The sequence below is a fragment of the Musca autumnalis genome, unplaced genomic scaffold (assembly GCF_047663935.1).
Source record: "Musca autumnalis isolate F117 unplaced genomic scaffold, ASM4766393v1 scaffold_5, whole genome shotgun sequence".
Classification (NCBI taxonomy): Eukaryota; Metazoa; Arthropoda; class Insecta; order Diptera; family Muscidae; genus Musca; species Musca autumnalis.
In genome coordinates, this window is record NW_027412088.1 from 110,514,225 (window position 1) to 110,538,573 (window position 24,349).

Below are 24,349 nucleotides of genomic sequence, written 5' to 3' on the forward strand. Positions count from 1 at the left end.
GCAAACAAAAAAAAACGGAAAAATTAAAAAAGAATACTGGAGTTCTAATTCTAAGATATTAAATTCCACAAAAGTCATGTCGATGACAACTTATGACAAGATGTTCATTTACATAGATACATACATATGTATGTATGTACAACACATTTATTTGAGAAGTCGACTCAGCAAAATCCCAGTGGCCGGGTAGGACACACGATAATTGTCATAGAAATAAACCTTGCTTATTAGGCCTGGGCGATTTGTATGGAAGGGAAAAAATGTAAACGGGCGCCTGGAGTTTCTGACTCTTGTACTGAGCAAAAAAGTCTACTGGACCATATGTCTAAAGTGAAAATCGAGCCTCCGGATTTTTATCCTGGGTTGTTGAATATTTTGGCATATAACAGCCAAACCATTGAGATTTTCGATCCAACAAGAAGACAACAATTATAGCCAAGACAATAAGTAAGAACTCTCTAGTACATCTCCCCAGTTTTGGCCTTTTTCGGAAAATATCGATAAATGAAACTGTGCTACAAAATGGAACTCAAACTCAGTGGGTGGAAAATTCGTTTTGGAGATGAAAGCCCTTGGTGAGTGTACTAAGAACCCAAAAGAACCATAGGTCAAGTTTCTGAGCTATCGCGAGAATTATGGTTTAATTTTGGCCCCTTAATTTGTGAGATAATAGCTTTATATCTGTGTTTAGCGTTATTGTAGCTTCACTTAGAGATTACATGTCTTCAGTCAAATCGAATGGCTTTTCTTTCTGTAGAATATTTCGTCCCTCTAACTCAATTTATTCTATGTCCTTTTCGTCCTTTCTTTCTTGAACCATAGTAAAATACCACAAGACGAGATTTTACAACATCCAAATATTCTACAAAAATGTTGTTTAGAAGATTTTCGGTACAGTTCTCATTGATGACTGATCGATATTTCCCATTTTTATCGATATTTCCCGATTTTTGAAGCGGTTTTAAGTGACCGATTAACCGTATATGTATATCATTAGAAAGCTAATAAAATTGTCGATCACAGCAAGTAGCTGATTACAAATTTGTTGGTTTCGATGCGAAAACAAAAAAACTGTTTTCTTAAACCGATTTTGATGGAAAATATCACTGCGCGTAAACATGAAAATCCAAGTTTGGAGGTGAAAAATCCTTTTTTGGCGATGAAAGTCGATTAAAATAATATTATAAATCTGGAAAGACAGTAATGTCATAGGTCAAACTTCTGAGTTATGGCGAGATGAATTTGTGTTATGTTGTTTTTTATCATGCACTTAAGGTTCATCAAGAATGAATTAATTTCGCCATAACTTAGAAGTTTGACATATGGCATTACTGTCTTTCCAGATTTATAATATTTTCTTTATCGACTTTCATCGCCTAAAAGAATTTTTCAACCCCAACACTTTTTGCAATGGCCCACATATGACGGTACCACACATTTCTGGTATTTTGACATTTTCCGCCCGAATTAGCTATAATTTGGCATTTAGGGTTCCTTGTGGTCGAAACAATTATCTACCAAATATTGTGAACATACGTCTATGTTTTATTATAACCCCCATATAAAGGTACAGTCTGATATAACAGAAGGATTGTTAGTATCTGTAGGAACAGACTTAACCTTCGATGTGTTAGGAGGAGATACGGGTTGTTGATTAATTATAGCGTTAGATTTATGAACCACGGTTATGGGAGCCGTAGAACATAAACTAATTAAATTATACCAACTTATACCAGAATTATCCCCAGCAAAGACCGACTATTTCTTCCTCTTTAGAGAATCATCGGAAAATAATGCACTGAAGATATTCATATTTATTTATTGTTGTCTTATTAGGACGAATGTTATTAATTATGAACATTTTTAATTAATTGAGCTAACATGACCTAAAAAGTTCGTATTGAAAAAGTGAATTTTAGCGAAATCCCACACACCCAACCAATAGTCTCCGATCGTTTTGCAGATGGTTATTCAGCGGTGTGGACCTGGGTCCATGGATATTTGGTATTGAAAATGAGCCATATCGGTCATAGAACGATTTTCGATATTTTGAAGCTTGCGGCCTCAACACCACTGAATTGGCTGAAATTTGGTATTGTTGATGATATTGGTATAAATTTGTTGGTATAAGTTTACATCTTCAAATAGCCCCATAGAAGGGCCCCATCCGATGTTTGGTTATCAAACCGAAATAGATGAAATTTGGTATTTAGTGTTCCAGAAGGGAATTATTTGTATAGGTGCACGTTTTCATTTAGCCCCCATAGTAGGGTACATCCCGAAGTGGCTGAGTCTTCTTTGGGGATATGTAACATTTCATCTGAAATTTATCGGTATAGGTCCAAGTCTTCATATAGCCCCCATAAAACGGTACTTTGCAGGTTATGGTGATTTTCGATACTTAGCAGGTTATAGCGTCATTATCAAACCGAAATGGCTGAAATTGTGTATTAAGTCTTCGATGGGGGTTTAAAATATTCCAGAAGAGAATAGTTTGTATAGATCAACGTCTTCATATAGCCCCCATAGACCTTTTAGTCCAGATTTTCGGTATTTTAAAAGTTTCAGCGTCATTATCGAAATGGATGAAATTTGGTTTCTCACGATTTTCAGTATATTGAAGGTTGTGACCTCAATATGTGACCTCTTCCTTGGGGGCATACGACTTTCATCCAAAAACTTATCGGTACAGGTCTACGTTTTGACACAGCCCTAACAGAAGGATACCCCACGATTTTCGGTACTTTTGAAAGGTTTAATCCCATTATTCCGAAATGACTAAAATTTGGTATTTGGTCTTCGCTAGGTGTACAAAACGTCCTATCCACAAGATCAGATGGTATGCGTCCTTGTTTTGGTATAGCCTCCATAGAATAGAACCATCCGAAATAAGCTATCGGATTAAGGTGGGAGTCAAAGTCGTTTACTCTAAGAGCAAGATCGATCTGTACCGGTTGGGTACAAATTGGCGATGGTGGTCTTCCATGTATTTTGTTTTTGTTCCGTTTGCAGATGTGGATTGCGATAATACCCACACAAATAAGACAACAGAAACTAAAAGAGTACTCGGTAAATCCCATTTGAAAACGATCAAAGTATATGCAATCTTATTCGAGTGGCATAAAAAATAGAGTATACTCGATTAATTTTTTCTACTCACGCTTGAATTAGAGCTACTTTCACTCTCTACTCGAATTCGATACTTACTACAGATTCATACTTGTTAAGTTCTTAAAACTTGCCTAGGTTTTCATACGTCGATTTATAACAAATTTTCCCTTTTCCTCCGTATAACACTTGAAATAATATCGCTATTTGTGTCCAAAATGAAGGAGAATATTCTCCAAATCCAAACGATAGATAACAAGGAATGGTACTGATCTTCTTTAACTTGAGAATATCCAAAATTTATCTTGTTCCCTCAAATGCCCTCACTCAATTCCCGATTAAGGTAGCGAGCTTACAAGTGTCGCGTAACACGGTCGATAAAACAACACCTTAAGGCTGCATGTAAAAAGCAGAGCCTTGGTATATAATTGTACATAAAAAGAAAAACGAATGTTATTTGCTGAGGTACAATATCGACGGAACGTGGAAGATTAGGTTGACAGTTTTCTTTATTCGCGCCTCAATGAGTAGGGATAATTGTCGAGTTGAGTTATGTACATGGCAAATATTAAAAACTTATCTGATAGATGACGACGCGAGTCTATTTGAAATTTAACGGCCAACGACGATCGGACCTCTCAATCCAAGGGAAAATGCCAGTCCATCATAACCTCTAAACTCATCCACCCGAGGGAACCAAAAAAGAAAAAGGGCATGAAGACTACTGCTTTATTTCCTTATGAAGTTTGCAGATAGGAAACCTTATTCTGTGACAGAGATAAAGAAAGTCAATTACTCGAAATTCCGCTTGGAATACGTGTACCATTATGATTACCTAAAGAACTTTTTTCAGAAAGCCAATGGGCTGTCAGACTTAGCGGTTGATTATTTCTGTATGATTGTAAATCCGAAAAGAATCCCACACTCTTTTCTAACCTCCACAGTGAAGAGGGCAGAGTCAGATGAAGAACAACACCCGACGTCGAAGAAACCATTGTTGGGTCAGAAATTGAAACCCTTCAGTTCCCGCGATTGCTAGACAATTCTGGCATCAAGGTGTCTTCCAAGGGCATCGGTTTGAAAGGCGGTAAGCAGGACACAACCCAAACAATAATTCCTAGTTACAGTAGAGGACCACAGCTCTCACTACAGCAAAGATCGACTCGTCGGCGGGTAAGTTTGTTGAGAGATGAACTGGAAGCAACAAAAGACGTTTTTCAGGAAGCTAAGAGATGGACGGTCAGTGGTGGATTCTTTCTGAAAGACTTTGAAAGCGAAATCCATTGTGAAAAGGGTAGTCAAGTCAGGGGAGGAGCCTCACCGTATATAGAAGTAATCATTATTGTGTTACGAAGTGAATCATTTCACCTCCCCCGATTGCGACTCAGTGTCAAGGTGTCTTCAAATACTCAGAACACCGGTTTGACATAGGACAGAACACAGCCCAAACAATGATCTCACACAGTATTCGAACATTCTTATAAACAAGGTAGGTGGTCTTGGCAGCCCTTGAAAAGGGGGAACTCATGGCTGTACCTGTAGGTGAAAATTTTGTATTAAGCGCTGTCTGTCCCTCACATATACATACATAGTATATACTAACCGAAAGCTGCTTATATCATATTTAAAGTCCAGTTAGGCTAACCCTCTCCCCCATTTGTGCAATAGGGATGGATCATATTTCTCTCACACTATGATAGCAAGATGACGAATGCAGCAACCACTTCGCAATGGAAGATACTTTCCCAAGTCTCCGACTCACTAAGCCTTAACGAATTTATAGAAAGAGACATCCTTGACTCGCAGACACAGAATCCCGTAGAATTCAAATGTAAAGATTGTACATGAACAAAACCTGGCTTAGAAACTCTTCTCTACAATTTCTAACTGTTTCTGAGGGAAACAGTTATACCAGTATCCAGTCACCATATGCAACATGAGTCTTATGGAAGGAATCGTACACTCAAGTGGAGGAAGTCACATCAAAAATTTGGCATTTGGAAGTCTATTGTGCATTTCGGAGTTCGGTTTTAGTTACATAAGTATAGTATATGTATGTATGTATATCATACATTCCATCATACAAATATTCATATACCAATTAATATTCGACTCTGTGCGGAAATTACTTAATATATTTTTTAATCACGATTTTAAAAATACATACCTAACTGCGGCCGATTTAATTACAGCCTTAGGTGGAGCATCCCAGTAATTTGGTGCCGGTGGTACCCATTGTCGTATCATTTGATAATTGCCTTCCAGCAATTCCATGCTCTCAATGACCTCCTCATCGGACTCGTCATTGTTGCCAGCCAAGCTAAAATTATCATCTTCTGAAGTCATATTCGACATTTGTAAGCATCACAACAACGCAATGTGCGTTGTTTCGTTCGTTCCAAAGCAGGAGAGAGTGAGAGAAACCGGCAACTTTTTTGACAGATACAATTGTTTAGAAACGGAAACTAAAAACACACAATAACAAAATCACCGAAAACAGTGAGGATGCGCACGCATATAAACACCAATTTTATTCTTAGGTAAACATAAAGACGAAGGAGATGAGGAACACAAATTTTGGCAATGATAGTAAGGATATTTGGGGTAACACAAAGACACAACAGAGCAGTAGCCTCATCATCTACTGTGTGATTGTAATGATAACCATGATGATGATGATAATTGTCGTGGTCGTGTTGGGTAAACAAAGAACAAACAAAGATGCGCCAACATTTTCTTAAGAATATTCACTTTTCTTTTAAATATTTATTTTTGATTTTCTTTCTTTGTACCGGGCGGGCATCCATAGCTAGTGACTCACTGAACAAAACACTTTTACATTTTCTTAAGATTACACTGATATTTTCATTTTGTAATTTTCCTTCGGCTATTTCCACAAATTTCAACAATATTGCATGATTTTCAATACTATTTTTGGGTAATTTTGCAATTAGAAAATCACGACCGAATAACCGTTATGCTGCACTTTCTTTCTCTTCGTTCGTTATCTACAAAGACCGTCCCGCTCACAATGCAATCGAATTGAATCTAATCGCTGAAATTTTCCAACATTTGTTTTGGCTCACAATTTTCGTCGTCCGTCAGTCACAGTCACATGAAAAACACCACGTTTAGTTTGGTTTGTTGTTGTGTGAAAGCACTCATTCACAGGAGCAGACCGAATGTTTTTATTTTGCTTTCCACCTCTTCGTCTTGTTCCTTGATTTTGTTGTCGTCTTTGATTTTGCTATGTTGCAACATAGTTTACACACACATATATATATATGTATATCCCCGTACATAAGAGGGTAAATTTTCAAGTTCCTGAAATAGTGTATGTGTGTGTGTTTGTTTGGGTTTTGACTACTTTTGCATCCCTCGCTTTCATGTACACCGGGTCGTTGGTTAATGTTGCTGCTACTGCCCCTGCTGCTGCTCATGATAATTTCGATTTTGTTCTTGTTATTATTGTCCTTGTCCATGACCGTGGTGAGTGAGTCCTTTCAGTGGCAGGAGCAAACACATTTGTGTGCGTTAGTGTGCGTACATTGTGTCTATGGAATTTTACAGTTACTGTTTTGGTTTGATTTTTCTTTGTTGTTTTTTTTTTTTTGGGTTAACTGGTACTCACACTGTAGTTTGTTACTCCCTTACCGGCTAACAGTGCCACACCGGTATTTAAATGTTATTTAGTGCGTATAGCATAGAGTCCTGTATGTGTATTTGTGTGTGTGTTGGGTTTATGTGAGAATGCATAAGTGGATATGCCGACGACAACAACAACGGTGTTTTTTAATAAACAAAATAAGGGTTCGTTTTTGCAATTTAATGTTTTGTGTCTGATTTCTCTGTCGATTTCGGCAATTGGGGTCTGCCAGAAACGGCACATATTGTTGAAATTTATACGTGAGCGTCGTCTGTTGGAAACTTATGTGGCAAATAAAGAAATATTCTTCTTTTGTTCAGAATTTGATACAATTATAGAGTTTAAAATATGTATTTACAGTGGTGCAATGTGGACTTTTTCTTATATGAGGACTATATGAATGTATTTAAGCGTATAATCGAACAATCATCTGTATTCAAATTCCACGACTTTTGTATCGTCATTTTCACACGTGAACAGGGTAGCAACAGCCGCATATGTCCAAGCCGAGTCCGCAAAAAATGTCTAGACTCTTTACAGAGAAAAGCTAGTTAGGGCACGAGTGGATGGACTTGCGAAGTATAAGACCGGATATAACAACCTCACCGGAAAATGAAGCACTGAATTATAATATGCATTGAATTAAAGATCAGTTTCCTGTCCGTATCCGGATTCAAAATCTTGTTACTCTTATAAAAAAACCTAATTTCTCCAATAACAATTTTATCTGTACTCGAAGTTTAATAGCCCAATTATGTATACATGGAGCTCCTAAAAAGAACATACAGATGCTGTCCTAACAATGGCGGAGGGAAACTATAAACATGTTTTTCTCGAAATGGCATTTTTGAAAGCGGTGCCCACTGTAGCTCGATAACGGATTATCCGATCTTAACATGTCAATTTCGTCCTTAAGCGAGAGACTTAAAAAAAATTGTACCGATTTATGACCGAAATTTTTATTTTAACAGTTCACTATATTTTTAAAAATGCATATTTTTTAATTCCGTTTCGGTTTCGAGCTACAGAGGGCACCGCAAACGGGAATTTGTCAGAAAACTATGCAAGATTTGTCAACAGAAAAAATTCTGAAGGCAGCTCAAGGGATGAAAAAAGTCTTCTTAAAAAGTTTGGTAGATTTCTTGAAAAAAAAAATCATGAAAAATGTTGGCCATAACCCATTAATACCATATGACTGTAAAATGCACTATAAACAGATCCCTAATTTTGAAAGTAAATAGCACAGGAAACTTTGAAAATTTTCAGAGTATTTTTTTAGGCTTTTGTGGGGTAGGTTTCACTGTATATCGAATTATGCCAATGACAGTCCCAAATAACATAGTCTACAAAAAAATAATCATTCTTTAATGCAACAATATTTTGGAACATTCGGTTCATTATCAATAGAGATATGGAGAATTATATTATAGCGCTGCAACAAAGGCCAAATTGACAACAAATACAAACATTCCTAGAAGGAAGGAAGATAGGAACTGTCACTAAACAAGGGCCTGAGGAAACATCCTATGTTAAATTTGAAGACTATTCATCAAAATTTGAGCGAATTGTAGCAAAATCGGGGGAAGATATATGTATATGGGGGCTATATCAAAATTTTAAACCGATTTTTGCTAAAATCGGTGAAACTACTCAGGGACCTAAGAAAATAACACATACTAAATTTGAAGGCTATTGATCAAAATTGAACTAGTTGCAGCAACATCGGGAAAAGATATATGTGGGGGCTATATAAAATCTGAAACGATATATCTCAAAGGTTGCAGGGATGGGCAGAATGTTTTTACACATTTTGATTCGGAAGAGATATCCAAGTAACGGATATCAAGAGCCAAGGTGGCAATCAGTTTTGCGGAGTCGGAGTCTACGAGTCGGAGTCGAGCAATTTTGCTGGAGTCGGAGTCTGAGTCGAAAAAAATACCTCGACTCCGACTCCGGGCAAACATTTTTTCTACATACTCGGTTTATTTTATTCTAATATGAAAACAAGTAAGAACGTATCAGTCGGCTATGCCGACAGAGATATACCCTTAGCCTATGTGAATTTAAACTTCCATCTATGGACAGATCGAAAACCGTCTAAACAACCACAATCCTTTTCCCCAAAAATTATGTATTTAGGGGATTTTTTTTCAGAATTTTTGAATTTTTGGATCTTCCCGACAGAACTATGGATTTGGATAATAGCTGAATGTGTTGCGTAGGAGGTACTTAAAGGAATCCCGACATTGTCCATTTTGAAAGTGGAACTTAATTCGCGGCCGCCAGTCAGTTCAGGGTGTCACCGTATAACTTACAGCATTTGGACCACTATATCAGGACGCATAGACTTGCCCACTAAAAACACATAATCGCTTAAACAGTACCATAAAAAGTAGTAAAAGTAGCAAAGAATCTTCAAACAGATACTAAATGGCACTTTAACAAATATGTTGAAGATTTATATGGACCATTTCTGAAGAAAAACTACATTTGAACATAATATTAGCAGATCCAAAAGTTAGGTTGCTCCGTTCAACAGATATAGCGCGTACCATTTCAGTAACATTTTTTTAAACTTTCGGTGCGCACCGATATAGCTCATCTTCGAGCTTAACTAAGTTCGGACAAAATATTACGATGCCCACATTTTGGACCTTTCGGGCCTGCTACTACTAAACCTTGTACCGTCGTAATGGGGACTGCGAATACAAGTTGTTAAAACAAAAATCAAAGCGATTCGAGAGCAGTAGGACCTGCTGAACTTTTTACGAAATTTTGTGTTTGAGGTACCCGAAAGAGTAGACCGATAGGGCCCATATTGGAACCTCATCTATGTCTAGTAAAAATTTCACGATATGCAAAGTATGGACCAAATCGGTTACTCTCTTCGAGAGTTATCGTCCGTAAATTTTTAAACACTTTCGAACTTTTGGTGGGGAGGTACCCGAGGGAGTGGACCGATGTGTTCCATCTTCGAACTTAAACTAAGTTTGCACAAAATGTTGCAAAATTCAAAATTTGGAACAAATCGGTTAACCCGTTCGAGAGTTATCTTGCGCTCCAGCCAGCAAGCCAGACAGACGGACGGACATTTCTAAATATTCGAACAAATAATTTTTATATTATAAGGAAACTATGAAAGCATGTAGGCAAAAACTATATTATACTCAGTTAGAGGATATTTACTAACATTTGAGCTCCACCATAATCAATTTCTATGTCTATTTTGCCATTTTCAAATTTGACATATTGTTCCTTATATACAATACAATGTTCAAAGCTTAGAAATTTTCTCACGGGGAAGGGTGCCAGTGGAACATAACTTCGGTTTTGTTGAGTTTTCATTTTAATGGGATAGGTTCTGGTTTTATACAAAAGTTTTGTAGTTGAGTATTATATTAGAACGAAAGTTCTCTCAAGGAATATCTAATAAAATAGCCAACATATAGGAAGAAATTGTCAATTTGTACATATTAAATGTTTTGGAGCGGTATGGAAATTACGCTCGAAGTCGACTCCGGAGTCTGGAGTCGTGAAGAAAGTCGTCTCCAGAGTCGGAGTCAAACAAAAAATGGCTCGACTCCGCAACCCTGGTGGCAATCAAAAGATATACTCTACGAAATATTAAAAATTTATATTTCTTTTATCAAATTTAAATTTCTAATTCTTGCAACGGTACTTTGCCCATGTCCAGTTGATGTCAACTTTTTGTACTAAAATGTTATATTTATAGCCCACACATCAAATCCCCATCCAAAACTTTCAATATTATCAACAAAATTTTCAGTAATAATTATTTTAGTGGTAGTCTAAGTTTCATATGATTATCGCTTTAGTTTATGTGGGAAATATGTTTCATATTTAAAAAGCTATAACTTCGTTATGGATGCACATATCGACAAAATTATTTCAGATTCGTCGTGTCTGATGTGTTTACTGTAAGAAAGGAACATAAACATTTATAAAAGTTAACAGCACATTTTTCGATTTTTGTCCACTGCGGCAACACTGTGGGGCGTAAGGAGTTGTTCGATAGAAAGAAATAATAAGATGTGGAAATGTTGGACCACTGTCAAACACGCTTTTCGGTAGTTATCGTGCCTACCAGTCACTTTAATTGGTCACCGCAACAGGACCACAAGAGTACCTTTGGTAAACATTATAATCCGATCTGGGCTTAATCTACACTTGAGCGAAAATATTGAACTTTCGGGAAGGAAAACTGCACTTAAACGGGAATGTTGTATTTTGTGAGGGAGGAACCCTCATAGACCCTCTGGGACCTGTATGTATGTTTGCAAATTTTACGACGAGGAAAGGTCCCTCGAAATCGGGCACATAACTCGCAATTAATTATGCTCACCAGTCACCATAATACCCAGTGTATTATCCTAGGTCTTCATTTTGAATCCTTAGCCCTTTAAAGGTTGACCAACATCTGTCTCCTGGATGTGGTCTTTCCATTTAAGTGACCTATCCAGAATTACCTTTTCAGAAATGTTAGTTGTCTTATTTAGGGAAACTGGATCCTCGAAAGGTTCCACATTCGTTTTCCTAGTGAAAAGACATAAATCCGTTTTTTCCGAATTCGGCCTGACCCAGCTACAAGCTATTCTAAGCGCCGTCTTTACATTTCCACAAGCCAAATTTGATTTTTTCCCTCTGCATATAATGGTTAAAATCCTTCGTCGGTTAAGGCCCTCAATATTATATTTTTTGTAGAAACCCACATATTCCGTAGCATATGGTTTATTTAATTCATCGGTATTGCGTAATTTACCTTGCCAGGTTTGGGAATAAAGATTCTCTCTAGGTTATGGGAGTACGCGAATTTCAAGGAAGTTTTGCGGAATAATATTTTTTTTCGTCATCTCATGCCTACTGTTCATTGTTGGTGTCATTGTGACCATAACTAAATGAATATTTAAGTATTTTGCGATCTCTCAACACAACACCCAACATACACTATGTACATGGATTAGTGCACCCTGATTGTGAGAGTAAATTGTTTAAATACACGAATGTATTTGTGAGCGCGGATTTTAATTCACTTACAATACTGTCATTACGAACAACAAAGCAGCCTTTTCAAAAATTCACCCCGAAAGCAAACTTACGGCAATTTAGGCACGTGTTTCTAGCTATCAACAAACACACAAAGAAACAAACTTTCATTTCCCCAACGGAATAGCCTGTCGTCGATAACAGTGTGTGAGTGCATACAAAGGATATGAAAATACATAAACACTTCTACTTATGTCGAGCGAGTCCATATTGGATATTGAATTGCACTTTTCTTTTTATGCTTTTGCCTCTCCTTTCGTCGACGTTTTTGTTTTTCCTTCCTTCGTTCGTAACAGACCAGCATAGAAAGGTTACAGTAGCAGCATTCCTTCCAAACCCAATATGGGAAAGGGAATGCAGTATGTAAATGGAAAAAGGGTGTCTGATTGGATTGGTTGTATTCCTGTTGCAAGTAGTTGGGTGTTTGGGTTGGAAAACATAAAAAGGGTGGTCGTTACCTTGTCTGTGGTGTATGAGTCACGAGAAGGCTGTTTGTTCTTTTCAATGATAATGAAAAACACCTTTTTGTTCGAAGTGATTCCCTGTTGTTTGTTGGTTGGCCTGTTTCGTTGTTGCAATGGTCACGGCAGTGATCATAAATTTTTATGGGAGTCTTTTGAATATTTATTAGTGTTTAACATGTTTAGGTGCAGGAAGAATGTGTGTATGTGTTTCTCTCAAATTCATTTCGAAGGAGTGTTTGCTGCCTTTCGTTTGAGGATATAGTTTGTAAAATTGTAATTAAAGGATATTTGACAATATGTGATTTATTTATATGTGGTCTGCATAAAATAAAATTGCCATGATTATTATCATAGATAAAAAGTTGTTTATTGTTAGGTTGGCACGAAATCGGATTTCATGTGTCTAAATGCAGTTGGTAAAAACCATACAGACGCTTCCATTTTTCTATGCTTAAGAATACCATTTGAGCAAAGAACTTAACTATTGGTAATCAGATTTGAAGCACCATGAAGTGTTAACGATATGCAGTTTAAAAATTTTTACTCACAACCCTTGCTTAAACAAAACTATTAGAGATACTACAATGACAGGCAACTAAACGTTAGATAGAGTTTAGTAGCTTATTCCAGATCCATGCTGCATCGAATAACTAATTTCTACGAAATTTGTTGAAATTAAGAATAAAATAATGTTAATTTAAATCAACGGAAAATGAATGGTTCCCTATATAATGTCATTGGGCACCAGACTATAAAACATAGGAAAATATAACTAAAACTGTCAAAATAATTCCAAATATCGTAAAAAAATCATGAGACATGCACTGGAATTGAAATTCTGAAATTTTGCGGCTAAGTCTTTGAAAATACCGCAACTCGGGAGGTACTTATAACAAGGTCTATATTAAAATAATAATTCTCCAACAAAGACAACATATCGAATTTTAGAATAATGCGACCTAAACTTCAAAATACCGAAAATCGGGAGGTACTGTTTTATGTGGGCTATATCAAAATTTTGACCTCTACTGATAAACTTCCGGAGAAAAGTTTGTTTAGCCCCAAAGAAGAATAATTCCAATTTTCACCCATTTTGTTAAGCAAATGTGGTTGCAACCTTCAAAATACCGAATCGGAAGGTGCCTATATCAAAACGGGGGCTATAGCAAAATGTGGACCTATACTAACATATTTCTGGGGGAATGTTTTTTGGTCTCAAAAAGGACTAAGTACGCTTCTATGGGGCTATACGTATGGGGCTATACTGATAATTCTCTTCTGGGATATTTTATGCCCCCATGGAAAACTTAATACCAAATTACAGCCATTTCGGTGGGATATTCAGGCCACAACCTTCAAAATACGGAAAATCGGGGGTATCGTTCTATGGGGGCTATATAAAGGAGAGGACGTATACCGACAAATTTCAGGTGGAACGTTTTATACCAAAAACGAATACTAACAACCAAATTTAAGCCATTTTGGTGGTACATTGAGGCCACAACCTTTCAAAATACCGAAAATCGGAAGGTAGCTCTCTATGGGTTCTATATGAAAGCGTGGACCTATACCGACACATTTGAGGTGAAAAGTTTAGTACCCTAAACGAAGACTAAATTCCAAATTTCAGCCATTTCGGTGGGATATTGGGACCACAACCTTCAAAATACAGAAAATCGGGAGGTACCGTTTTATGGGACTATATTTAAGCGTGGACCGATATAGCCCATATTCAATACCAAACACCCTAGAAGTAATATACGTTTCTGTAGCTCTATCTTAAAAATTGCGAGCTGTATCTTGATTTTAACAGAGAGACATTGTTAGTCAGTATTTGAATTTTATGCTGATCAAGAATATGTACACTTTCAAGGGTCTCCGACGAATATTTCGATATGTTACAAACAGAATGATAAAATTTAGTAAATTTAAAAAATGGTTAAACTTACGAAGCCGGACGGGTAGAAAAGAAAATATGAGCTGAAAGAAGACACCTACAGGCATCATTAAAGTTCCAGTCCACTAAATTTGTAATTTTACTAAAATTTAGTTCCTGAGGAAAAATAAAATAGAACGCTTCGCGTAAATGCCACTGTAAGTTTTAAAGGCAACAATTCTACATACCGAAATAAAACAATTTGATTAAGACAGACTATTTTGAAAAACAAACAGGTATCCCAGAAACACTGGCACGGTTGTATGTTTGGTTGTTGCTGTAATAAGCAATGACACATAACAGTGGAGAGGGTTTGTCTTGTTTTACAAACACTTTCGTTGGGGTTATATGAAGTTGCCAAAGAGAGATTTCTCATTGTAGTTTTTTTGCTTACTTTATATATCGAGCCGACGATTGATGTTTGAGTAGAAAAAGTTTTTTTTGAAAAAGTTATTGAAAAATAACTTCGGTGGAGAATATGCACAAACAAGAAACAAGGGAACTAATAAGATCATGTAGCGAGGATCGAAACTAATCTTCCTTGCCTTTCGCCTTGGCGAACAATGACAAACTGTCTCCACTAATAAATTAGTTGTTTTTAAATATTAAAACAATATACCATATGGAAATTAACAATCGTTGACGACAACAAATTGCGGTTTTGGCTAGGAATATCGATTCCTGAACCACTGTGTGACGCGCCAGGTTCCCGATTACCTACATACCGTCATCGAAGCATCAAGTTCCCGAGTATCTACAAATCGTGCAGCAATCACTTAATTTTCCGAGTCGTCAGAATAATTACACCAATTCCCCAAACAAACGTAAGACTTCATTTTATTAATGAAGAAGTTTCATAAAATAAACTTTCATTCTTGTTTCATAGTATTAATGTGAAAGTTTCATAGCAATAATGGAATTGTAACTTCTATCTTCTTTATTGAATTAATAAAGAAGTATCATTGCATAATTCAGGAAGTTTCAGTGGAGAAATGAAGAAACTCATTGTTATTTAATGAAACTTTTCATTTATCCAATGAAACTCTACGTTAGTTCACAATCAATGAAACATTTTTCTATCAGAGTACCAAACATCTATCCTGTCTGCTGAGATATCTTCACCCCAACGATCGATCCCAATCCATGCCTATGGAATACATTTAAAGTCGAGTATATGTACATATGTATTCATGATCATTTAGAATTCTGTGTTGGAATATTCTGGAATATTCTGTATATCGGTTCATTTGTGAGATTTTCAATATGATTTCAATAATATTTCAATATGTTTTCTTTCTTAAAAATAAATGCAATATATTTGACGAATTTATTAAGTTTTAAATTTCCTTCATGGTGGGGGGTATACGAATTTGCGCCCTGTTTTATTTTAATTTGCAATGTTTTAACATTTATAAAATACGTTTCATTATTATTAATAAATACGCATAAAAATGTTGCATTTCTATAACAAATTGCGTCTTATTAGAAAAAATGTTGCTTCAACATTTTTCCATGTGCAACAACAACATGTTGCATCACGTTTCACCCTTAGACATGTATCCAAACAAAAAATATCCTTTAATCGTTTTGTTAAACAAAGTTTGCTTGTATTTCTACATGTTGTTTTCATTTGTTGACAGACACCCACTCTCTCTCTAATAAGAATCTCTTGTTTTTGATACAATCACACGCGCCCACACAATACAGTCAAAACAAACGACCTCCATGTGGCCAAAAGAAATATTCAAATCCAAACAACAAACAACCCTTAGGCGCCAAAATGTATGCAATATTTAACACAATACCTTTTTATACCGCCAAAGTGTGTGTGTGGCAACAGGAAAAAAGCCAAGCTTTTAATGGCGCCACTACCACCTTTCGATGTGACGACTGTTAACTGAAATTCAAATTCATTAAGACGCATATGTATTCATGGCTATCCATCCAACCACTTTGTCATCGCCCATACTCCAACAATGACTCTATCCCCCAATTTGCCATTGGAAATGGTGAAGTTTTTATGTAAAACCACGTGGTTTTCCGTAGATTAAAAAGTTTCAAATGTGTGTTTGGTGTTGTTATTGTCACAAGGCAAAAAATCAACTGGAAAGTCAACCCCTGTTATGTGGACAAACAGCGACCGACATCCGTAACATCAAAACTTTGGAAAGTACAATGGTTATGCCTCGAATAAAACGTCCATGCATCCAACCAACAACAAATTTACTCGTTGATCCTGTCTGTCCGTCAGTCCATTCACATCTGTAACCAATATTCAGAAAAGAACCCATTAAAGTCTAAATAGACGAAAGGTTTATTCGGATGTTGGCGATGTTGAGAAGGAAGCTCAAAAATTCCATGTATGGTTTGAGCGGGTTTTAATCGTTTTCGCATGTAAAACATTAAATAAATTTTCATTTGCAATGGTAGATGTTTTGCTTTGGGGATATTTGGTGTATTTGTAAATATTTTCTTTCAACATTATTTGTCTGTTATTTTAGAGTGAATTTCGGAAACATTGCGGAATGAGTGAGTTAAGGGAAGAAATACAGGTATTTAAGGGATAAGAAATAAAAATAATGCTGTTTTGAAAATACATATGTATGTGGGCATGGATAGATAAATTTCTAACATAATGAACCAAGGTATATTCTAAAATTCCTGAGAGCTTCTTCTTCTTCTTCATTGTTCTGCAAACTTACTTTTGAATATAATCTGATCGTATATTGTTATAATTTTTTGTTTAATTCAGCTTTACAATTTTTGTATCTTACCTGAAAAGAATAAAAAAGAAAAAAATTAAAGGGTTATATGAGCGAAAGTAAAATAAATAAATAAATATATAATAATATTGGTGAAGTCAATCAATGTCAAGGTTTGAAGATAAAATCGATTTTAACTAGCGGAGACAAGAACCACATTACTAGTGGTATAAGAGTTGTATAACAGATTCGTAAGAAGTTAAAATCGATTTTGAAAAACGATTTTGAAAACAGTTTTTCAAGGATATACGTTTTAGACTATTGCTCAGGATGTAGAAAAAATACGCGCCTGCATGGCACTAAGGATTTCATTGTAGAAATTTTGAGAAAATCGGAAATTTTTGGAAAAAAAAAACTATTTTACAAGGATATCTTATGTTTTGTGCTATAACTATGGATCTAAAAAGGATGCTTTCCAAAATTTCATAAGAATTAGCATTTCATTGTAGAAATTGTCAGAAAAACATTTTCAAGAATGAACTATTTTGAAAAATTGCGATTTTTCGAGAATGTAATATGTTTTGGCCTATTACTCAGGATCTAAAAAGGATGCGCCTATACGGAAGGTGGCGTTGGAAAGCTGTAGAAAATTTGAGAAAAAGATTTAAAAAAAAACTATTTTGGAAAATTGCGATTTTTTAAGAATATAATATGTTTTAGGCTATTAGTCAAGATCTAAAAAGGATACGCCTATACGGAAAGTTGCGTTGGACAGCCGAAGGTTTCTAGTTTCCATGCATAGCACTAAGCATCACATTGTAGAAATTTTGAGAAAATCGGAAATTAGGAGGGTTGGCGTTTTTTTTATTTGGGATGACGATTTTTATTTTGGTTTTCAAAATAGTCAGTCTTAATCCCATAGTCGTTGTTTTAATATTTTATTGAAACAACTTTAATTTATTTGTGGAAAAAATTGGCAATGTTTATCAACGGGTAAGGCAGGGAAGACTTAGTTTCAGATCTCGCCACAGACCTTCATCCCTTGTTTCTTGTTTTTCAACAAGAAACTTTTTTTATACCCAAGTGTCAATTGCTCGCTCAAATGTCCAAAGAAACAATCTGATCGAGAATTTCTTTGGCACTACCTAAACTCGAGCAACTAATTTGTTGGTATTGCTTAATACAGAAATAAACCAACGGTACCCGGTCTCAACATTAAGAGGATTGGCGTATTTTTATTTGGGTTGGCGCCTTCTATTTTGGTTTTCAAAATAGTCAGGATTAATCCCATAGTCGTATTAAAACAAGAAATTCTCGATCAGAGTGTTTCTTTGGACATTTATCTGTTTGAGCGAGCAATTGACACTTGGGTATAAAAAAAGTTTCTTGTTGAACAATTCGCCAATTTTTCCCTCTAATAAATTAAAGTTGTTTTAATAAAATATTAAAACAACGACTATGGGATTAAGCCTGACTATTTTAAAAACTGAAAATCGGAAATTTTTGAAAAAAAGTATTTGAAAAAAGTATTTGTTTGCCTATTACTCAGGATGTAAAAAGGATGTGCTTTGGAAGGTGGCGTTGAAAAGCTGACGACCTCTTCTTCCAAAATGGATTTAGCATTTCATTGTATAAAATTTGAGAACAAAAATTAAAAAAAATTGATCGATGAAATGGAATACTATAATGTATGACTATTAGGCGGGGAGATTTGTATGGAGGGAAAACCCGTAATGGGCGCGTCGCGTTTCTGATTTCTGGGATTATACTGAGCAAAAACTCTAGTAGAGCATATGTCTACGGTGAAAATCAAGCCTCCTGATATTGACTTGAATTTTCTTATACAAGTTTTTAATATTTTGGCATATAACAGCCAAACCATTGAAATTTTGGATCCAACACTTAGGCAAAAATTGTACCCAAGACAATAATTAAAACCTCTGTAGTACATCGCAAAGGCATTAGAACGCAGTTTTGGGCGGTATCGTTATATGGGGGCTATATCAAAACGTAGACTGATATAGTCCATCATCGAACTTGACATGCCCCCAAACTCATCTTTCCAAAATTTCAGCGTCCTATATCAATTTTTGTGGATGCTAGTGTGATTACCATAGACGGAGGGGCGGACTTGCATAAAATCCAAAAAGTTAAACACAAAAAATACACAATTCATGTATTTTTTAACCGATTTCATTAGTTTTCCCGTTTCCGAGAGCTATTTTAATTTTTGACGAAAATAAATAATTATTCTTTTCGGTATCTTCTCTCTGTGTCTCTTTGTTAACCCATTTAAAAAAATAATAGCTTGTTCGAAAGATATTATTCACACCTTTAAAAGGATCGATAACAATCCGTTTTGAAAAAAATAAATTAGTCCCGTTCAAACTTGAAAAGTTTAGAAACCCCGTTTTTCACTACATTTATAAAACAAAAAACGAAGTGACCCAAATGATAGGAACCAAAGTTTTTTCATTTAATGTTGTCTAATTAGGTCGAAAACCATTAATTATGAACGTTTTTAATTAACTGAATTAATCAAGCTAACATGACCTAAGGAGTTTGTATTGAAAAAGTGAATTCTAGCCAAGTCCCACACACCCAATCAATATGCTACGATCGTTTCGCTGGTGGTTTAATTCAGCTCATCAGGCATATCGGATGTGAATGGCTAGAAGACAAAGACTGAGTTTGATAACTTCTATTTGTACGAACATTATTGCAAATATGCAGATGTGAAGTATTTTTAAAGCCTATTTTATCAAGTCAACCTAGTGTCTAGTCAAAGTTATTTTCGTTGTCCATGATCCCCAACACTATAGAATTTTTGCATCAGAATATTGAATATTTTTCTGGTCAACTTTTGTAGCACAGTTTCATTTAAAGATATTTTCCGAAAAATTCGCACTGTCTCAACGCGAAAACAGCGATGTACTAGAGAGTTCTTAATTATTGTTTTGGCTACAATTTTTGTCTCAGTGTTAGATCGAAAACCTCAAGGTTAGATTTGCACCGTGTAGACATACGCTCTAGTAGACTTTTTTGCTCAGTACAATCCCAGCAATCAGAAACTCGACACGCCCCTTATGATGTTGAAATGGTCCCAATCTAGTGACTATATTTCGACCGAATGAAGTGTGAAAGTTGTGACCGCGCAAATGAATAAAAATAGATAAAACACGTTGAAGCTAACGAGTTTGAGGATATTTGCCCAAAGTTAAAGAAGAAGGATACAAAATGAACATTACACTTCTAATGTATAATTTTTTAAATATTCACTACATCCACCTTTTATGGATGCTGACATTTTGAAGCCGGATTTTAGGTGTTTTTAAATTTTTGATCCGACAGCGACGCGCGGTGATTTCTAAATACCAGTAATAGGGTTTAAATACTCGCATAATTTTATACGTATATTAACTATATAGCCTACAAACCATCACAGTAATCTACGGCCAAAGGTCAAAATTTGATGCGACATTTTTTCGAAAAACCATATTTTTTCGGTACAATATTTACAATATCCTTTTGATTGTGCTGGGACAGAAGATATTTTAGTTCTTGACGGTCCTAATCATATAAATCTTACACGGAGAAAAAAGGCCTCTCTAGCATATGTCCTAACCATATTCTGCAGCAAACATATACATGTTTGCAACAGTCCCAAACATAACATATGTTTGGGTCCTGCAAACAGATATATGTTTGGGTGCAAACAAATATTTCGTCAGGTGCAAACAAATAAATGTTTGGGCGCAAATTTGTTTAGATGAAATATAAATACAAACCCAAAATCCACAAAAACACATACACCAGAGTAGGGCAATGGGTCTCTCGTGAGCGTAAATTTACTCTCGCTCACAACCTTTGTAGACTCTAACTGGTTGTGCCCGAGAGTAAATTTACGCTCACGGGAGACCTTTTAGTAAGACATACACACATTTATAACTGGTGGTGATTTTTCTGTTATTGAAATGTATAGAAATACCAAACACAAAAGCAACAACAGACGCGTAGATACATACAAAACTCCAAATAAAAGAAATAGTGTCAAGTAGTTAGAAAGAAAAAAAAAAAAACAAATAAAAACTATTAATTATAAAATATAGAAACATCGGTGAACGCTTCCCGTTAATTGTAAAATAAAACACATTCTCCTCAAAATTGAAGTCATCAACGGGCAATCGGCATCTGAAATCAAATGATTATATAATGTAATAAATAGGTACATCCATATTTCAATTATATGCATGTGTATGAAAAATGTATTAATATTATTACCAATATTAAATGCGATGTCTTCCTTGTCAAATAAAATATTTCCATTCCCCTTTTTGATTAAATCAGAAATTTTTTATTATAAAATGTATTGGGCATTTAATTTACTGAAAACCACAAATTCTTTAAGCAAAACACAAACACTGATTTATTCACTCACTTTACCCTCTTTATTTAACGACTGCCTTGGGGAAACTGGAGAAAAAATGTCTTTCTCGTAAAAATAATTCATACCATTTTTCCTTTTCCTCTTTGCTTGCTATGTTTGTTAACAGTTACAGAAAAAATATTCATGCTTGTGGATGATTTTATTCATCGCAACAACTAAGAACGGAACGAACGTGTTTGGCCACCAATGCAAAAACAAACTTTTTCACCCTCCAGTCGTCGCTTATAAGTCTTCTATTACACCATACAAATAGCTCTTTATTATAACACAAGTGAGAACACTGTTGTTACGCTCTTTAACAAAAATTCTCTCTCCACACATAAAAATATGTTGGTACCCAAACAAATAAAATTGAGATAGGTTACAAATTGTTGGAAACATATATTTGTTTGTACGCAAACATAATATGTTTGGGTCCAAATATATATTTGTTTGCAACCAGTTCCAAACATATATTTGTTTGGATCCAAGCATATTTCTAACATATATTTTTCTGCGTGTAGATCGTGAAAATTTATCTTTTTATATCAGCATCATCGATTTGCACGCATTTTAAAATGTATATTACCCGATACAGTTTTATTTCACGATTATTCCCATATATGAAGGATGTTAGCGCATAATCTAGGAATGGTTGAACAATGTATAGGTTTTAACCAAATAAATAGTTCGTCTCTAGAATGTCGGTCTTCAATATTTGATTCATTCTGTCCGAATTACTGTTCAATACATGAGAACAGAGATTTGCAATTAAAATACACTAAAAGTTAACCAATTAACTTAATACGCCATAAGATATCACAAGTACGTACTCCAAATATTTCACAAAACGTGACATATCACAAACCGAACAAATTAAAAAACGATCCCCATGTATTGCTGATTATTTTCACAAGCAAATGTAAACTTCAAAACCCTTTGTCAATAGCGAACCCTTGGCAAATAGAATACACATCCTGACGCATATTTAAAAAAACGGGTGGTTTTGTTTTGCAACATAAAAAATAGAATTAGGAAATTTTATTGTGTGCAAATAAACCAAAATCTAGTTAAGTTCGACTATCGTTTCCTTTATGACGTGGAAAATCTAAATTCAATAAGAAAGTGAAGAGCGAACGTCGTTCATGGTCGTCAGACGCATGTTGCTTCAAATTTTGGGGGCGGTTGTTATTTGGTAAACTGTGTGGTTTCGAAGATTTTCCAAGTCTTTGACATTTCTCTTTTTCATTCGTTCAACAAATAGAATTAGGAATTGTAACAAAACAACAAACAATGGGGGTCACATATTTTTACCGCTACAAGGGTTTCCTTCGAAGACATTTTCACGCTTAAAATGTAGGAAGAATAAACCCAAGGTCTAACAAAGCTTCCATTTGTGTGATATGTATTTGAAGTGGTGCAACATTGAAAAGAAATGACATGAAACGTGCTCGTGTAATTATTTTCATACCATTTGTGATGATTTGTTTTGTGATTAGATATAAATGAGGGTTAAAATGGGATATGCGTTGTATTGAACTGAGGAGGCAAAATGTAAACCATTCGAAGATGTTCTCACCACCAAAATGAAGTTTTGTAGACATTATTTGTCTGTTTCTCTAAGACGATTCGAATTCACTCCACAGTTTTCTTTATATAGCGTCAAAATTTCATGGCGATACCGCAAAAGCTTAGCCTCATTTCTGAATAAATTGTTTAATTCAGTGAATTCATATTTAGACGTAATAAAGCTGTATTGTATTCCACATTATATCTTAAAAGCCGCCAAGAGAGACACGCAGAACTTGTTTAGACTCTGCATTTTTTTCGAATTATTAAATGTAAAAATATCAAACGAATTTTTTGCAAAACCAATTTTATTGAATTATGTATGTCACTCTTTGATTAAACTTCCATGCATTCATTAGTCCCGTCAAGTACATATGTATTAAAATAGCTAAAATTACAACAAAGCTTAATTTTAGTGGGTTTGTCATCACAAGTAATGTCCTATAGGTTTCCACCAAACCATGTGTGCGGAAAAAATTATTCAGGGTCAAAGGTAATTTTTTACTTTTTTTTAGATTTTTCCCGAAAACGACAAATTTCGGACATCTACTGTTCTTGGAATATCGTGATTGTAATAGTCACATATTTATATATAGACATATATATATATATATATAGCATTTCCAAATAAAATGAAACCTTTTCTAAATTAAATGAATCTTTTTCCAAATTAAATATAACCTTTTCTAATTTAAATCTTTTCCAATTCAAATGAAACCTTTTCCAAATTGAATGAAATATTTATTTTTATAGAAAGAAATATTAAAATCATATGTATTTGTTTTTAACGGTTTTTCATTTAAATACTAATTAATAATTATTGACCAATATCAAAGTTTAAACTCAAATAATCCGAAAGAGAGGATTTGGGTTTAAAAAATTGGTTGAATTAACCAGGGCTATATGTTATTTCTAATGAAGTGGTTCACGACTTCCTGCCTGCACAATCCTTAGTATCACATCCATTGCATAATTAAAACTGGCCTGTTTTTTGATTGAGCTGTTGGAAACTTCGCTTAATTACGTCAAAATTCTATTTTTTATTTTTACTTTTTTGAAAATGTCGTACTATCGGGTTCAATCTTGGTGGTAAAAATCAAATTGAAAATGCGGCTAAGATCTTCAAAATACTAGAAATCGGAAGGTATGGTTATAACCCCAGAACATGGACCAACGTTGACAATTTTTGGTAAGGATATTTTGTGTTCACTGAGAACTCTAAATACCAGATTTCAGATATGTTTTATTTTATACACATTGAAGAAAAAGAAAAAAATGCCTACGGTTATATGGTTTCAATAACAACATTTCATCTGATATAAAAACATTTGAGAAAAATATTGACAGCCTATGTCAATTGGTACGGCAGATAAATAGTTTTTACCAAAATATGGAGTAGGTAGTATAAAACTGTAAATTTTGAAACGATTTCAC

General features: G+C 35.0%; 1 protein-coding gene across 3 annotated transcripts in view; it reads right to left on the minus strand.

Annotated features, from left to right (window-relative positions):
* pk (prickle) overlaps nt 1–24,349 on the minus strand; it is a 411,335-nt gene that overhangs the window by 222,985 nt on the left and 164,001 nt on the right. Inside the window, exon 1 of one of the 3 annotated variants that reach the window (XM_073957485.1) lies at nt 5,276–6,158. The exons of the other annotated variants lie outside the window; for them this stretch is intronic. Coding sequence (XP_073813586.1) covers nt 5,276–5,463 — 188 coding nt within the window. The 5' untranslated portion in view covers nt 5,464–6,158. Of the gene's footprint in view, nt 1–5,275; nt 6,159–24,349 lie in introns of those variants that run through there. 3 annotated transcript variants of the gene reach the window in all.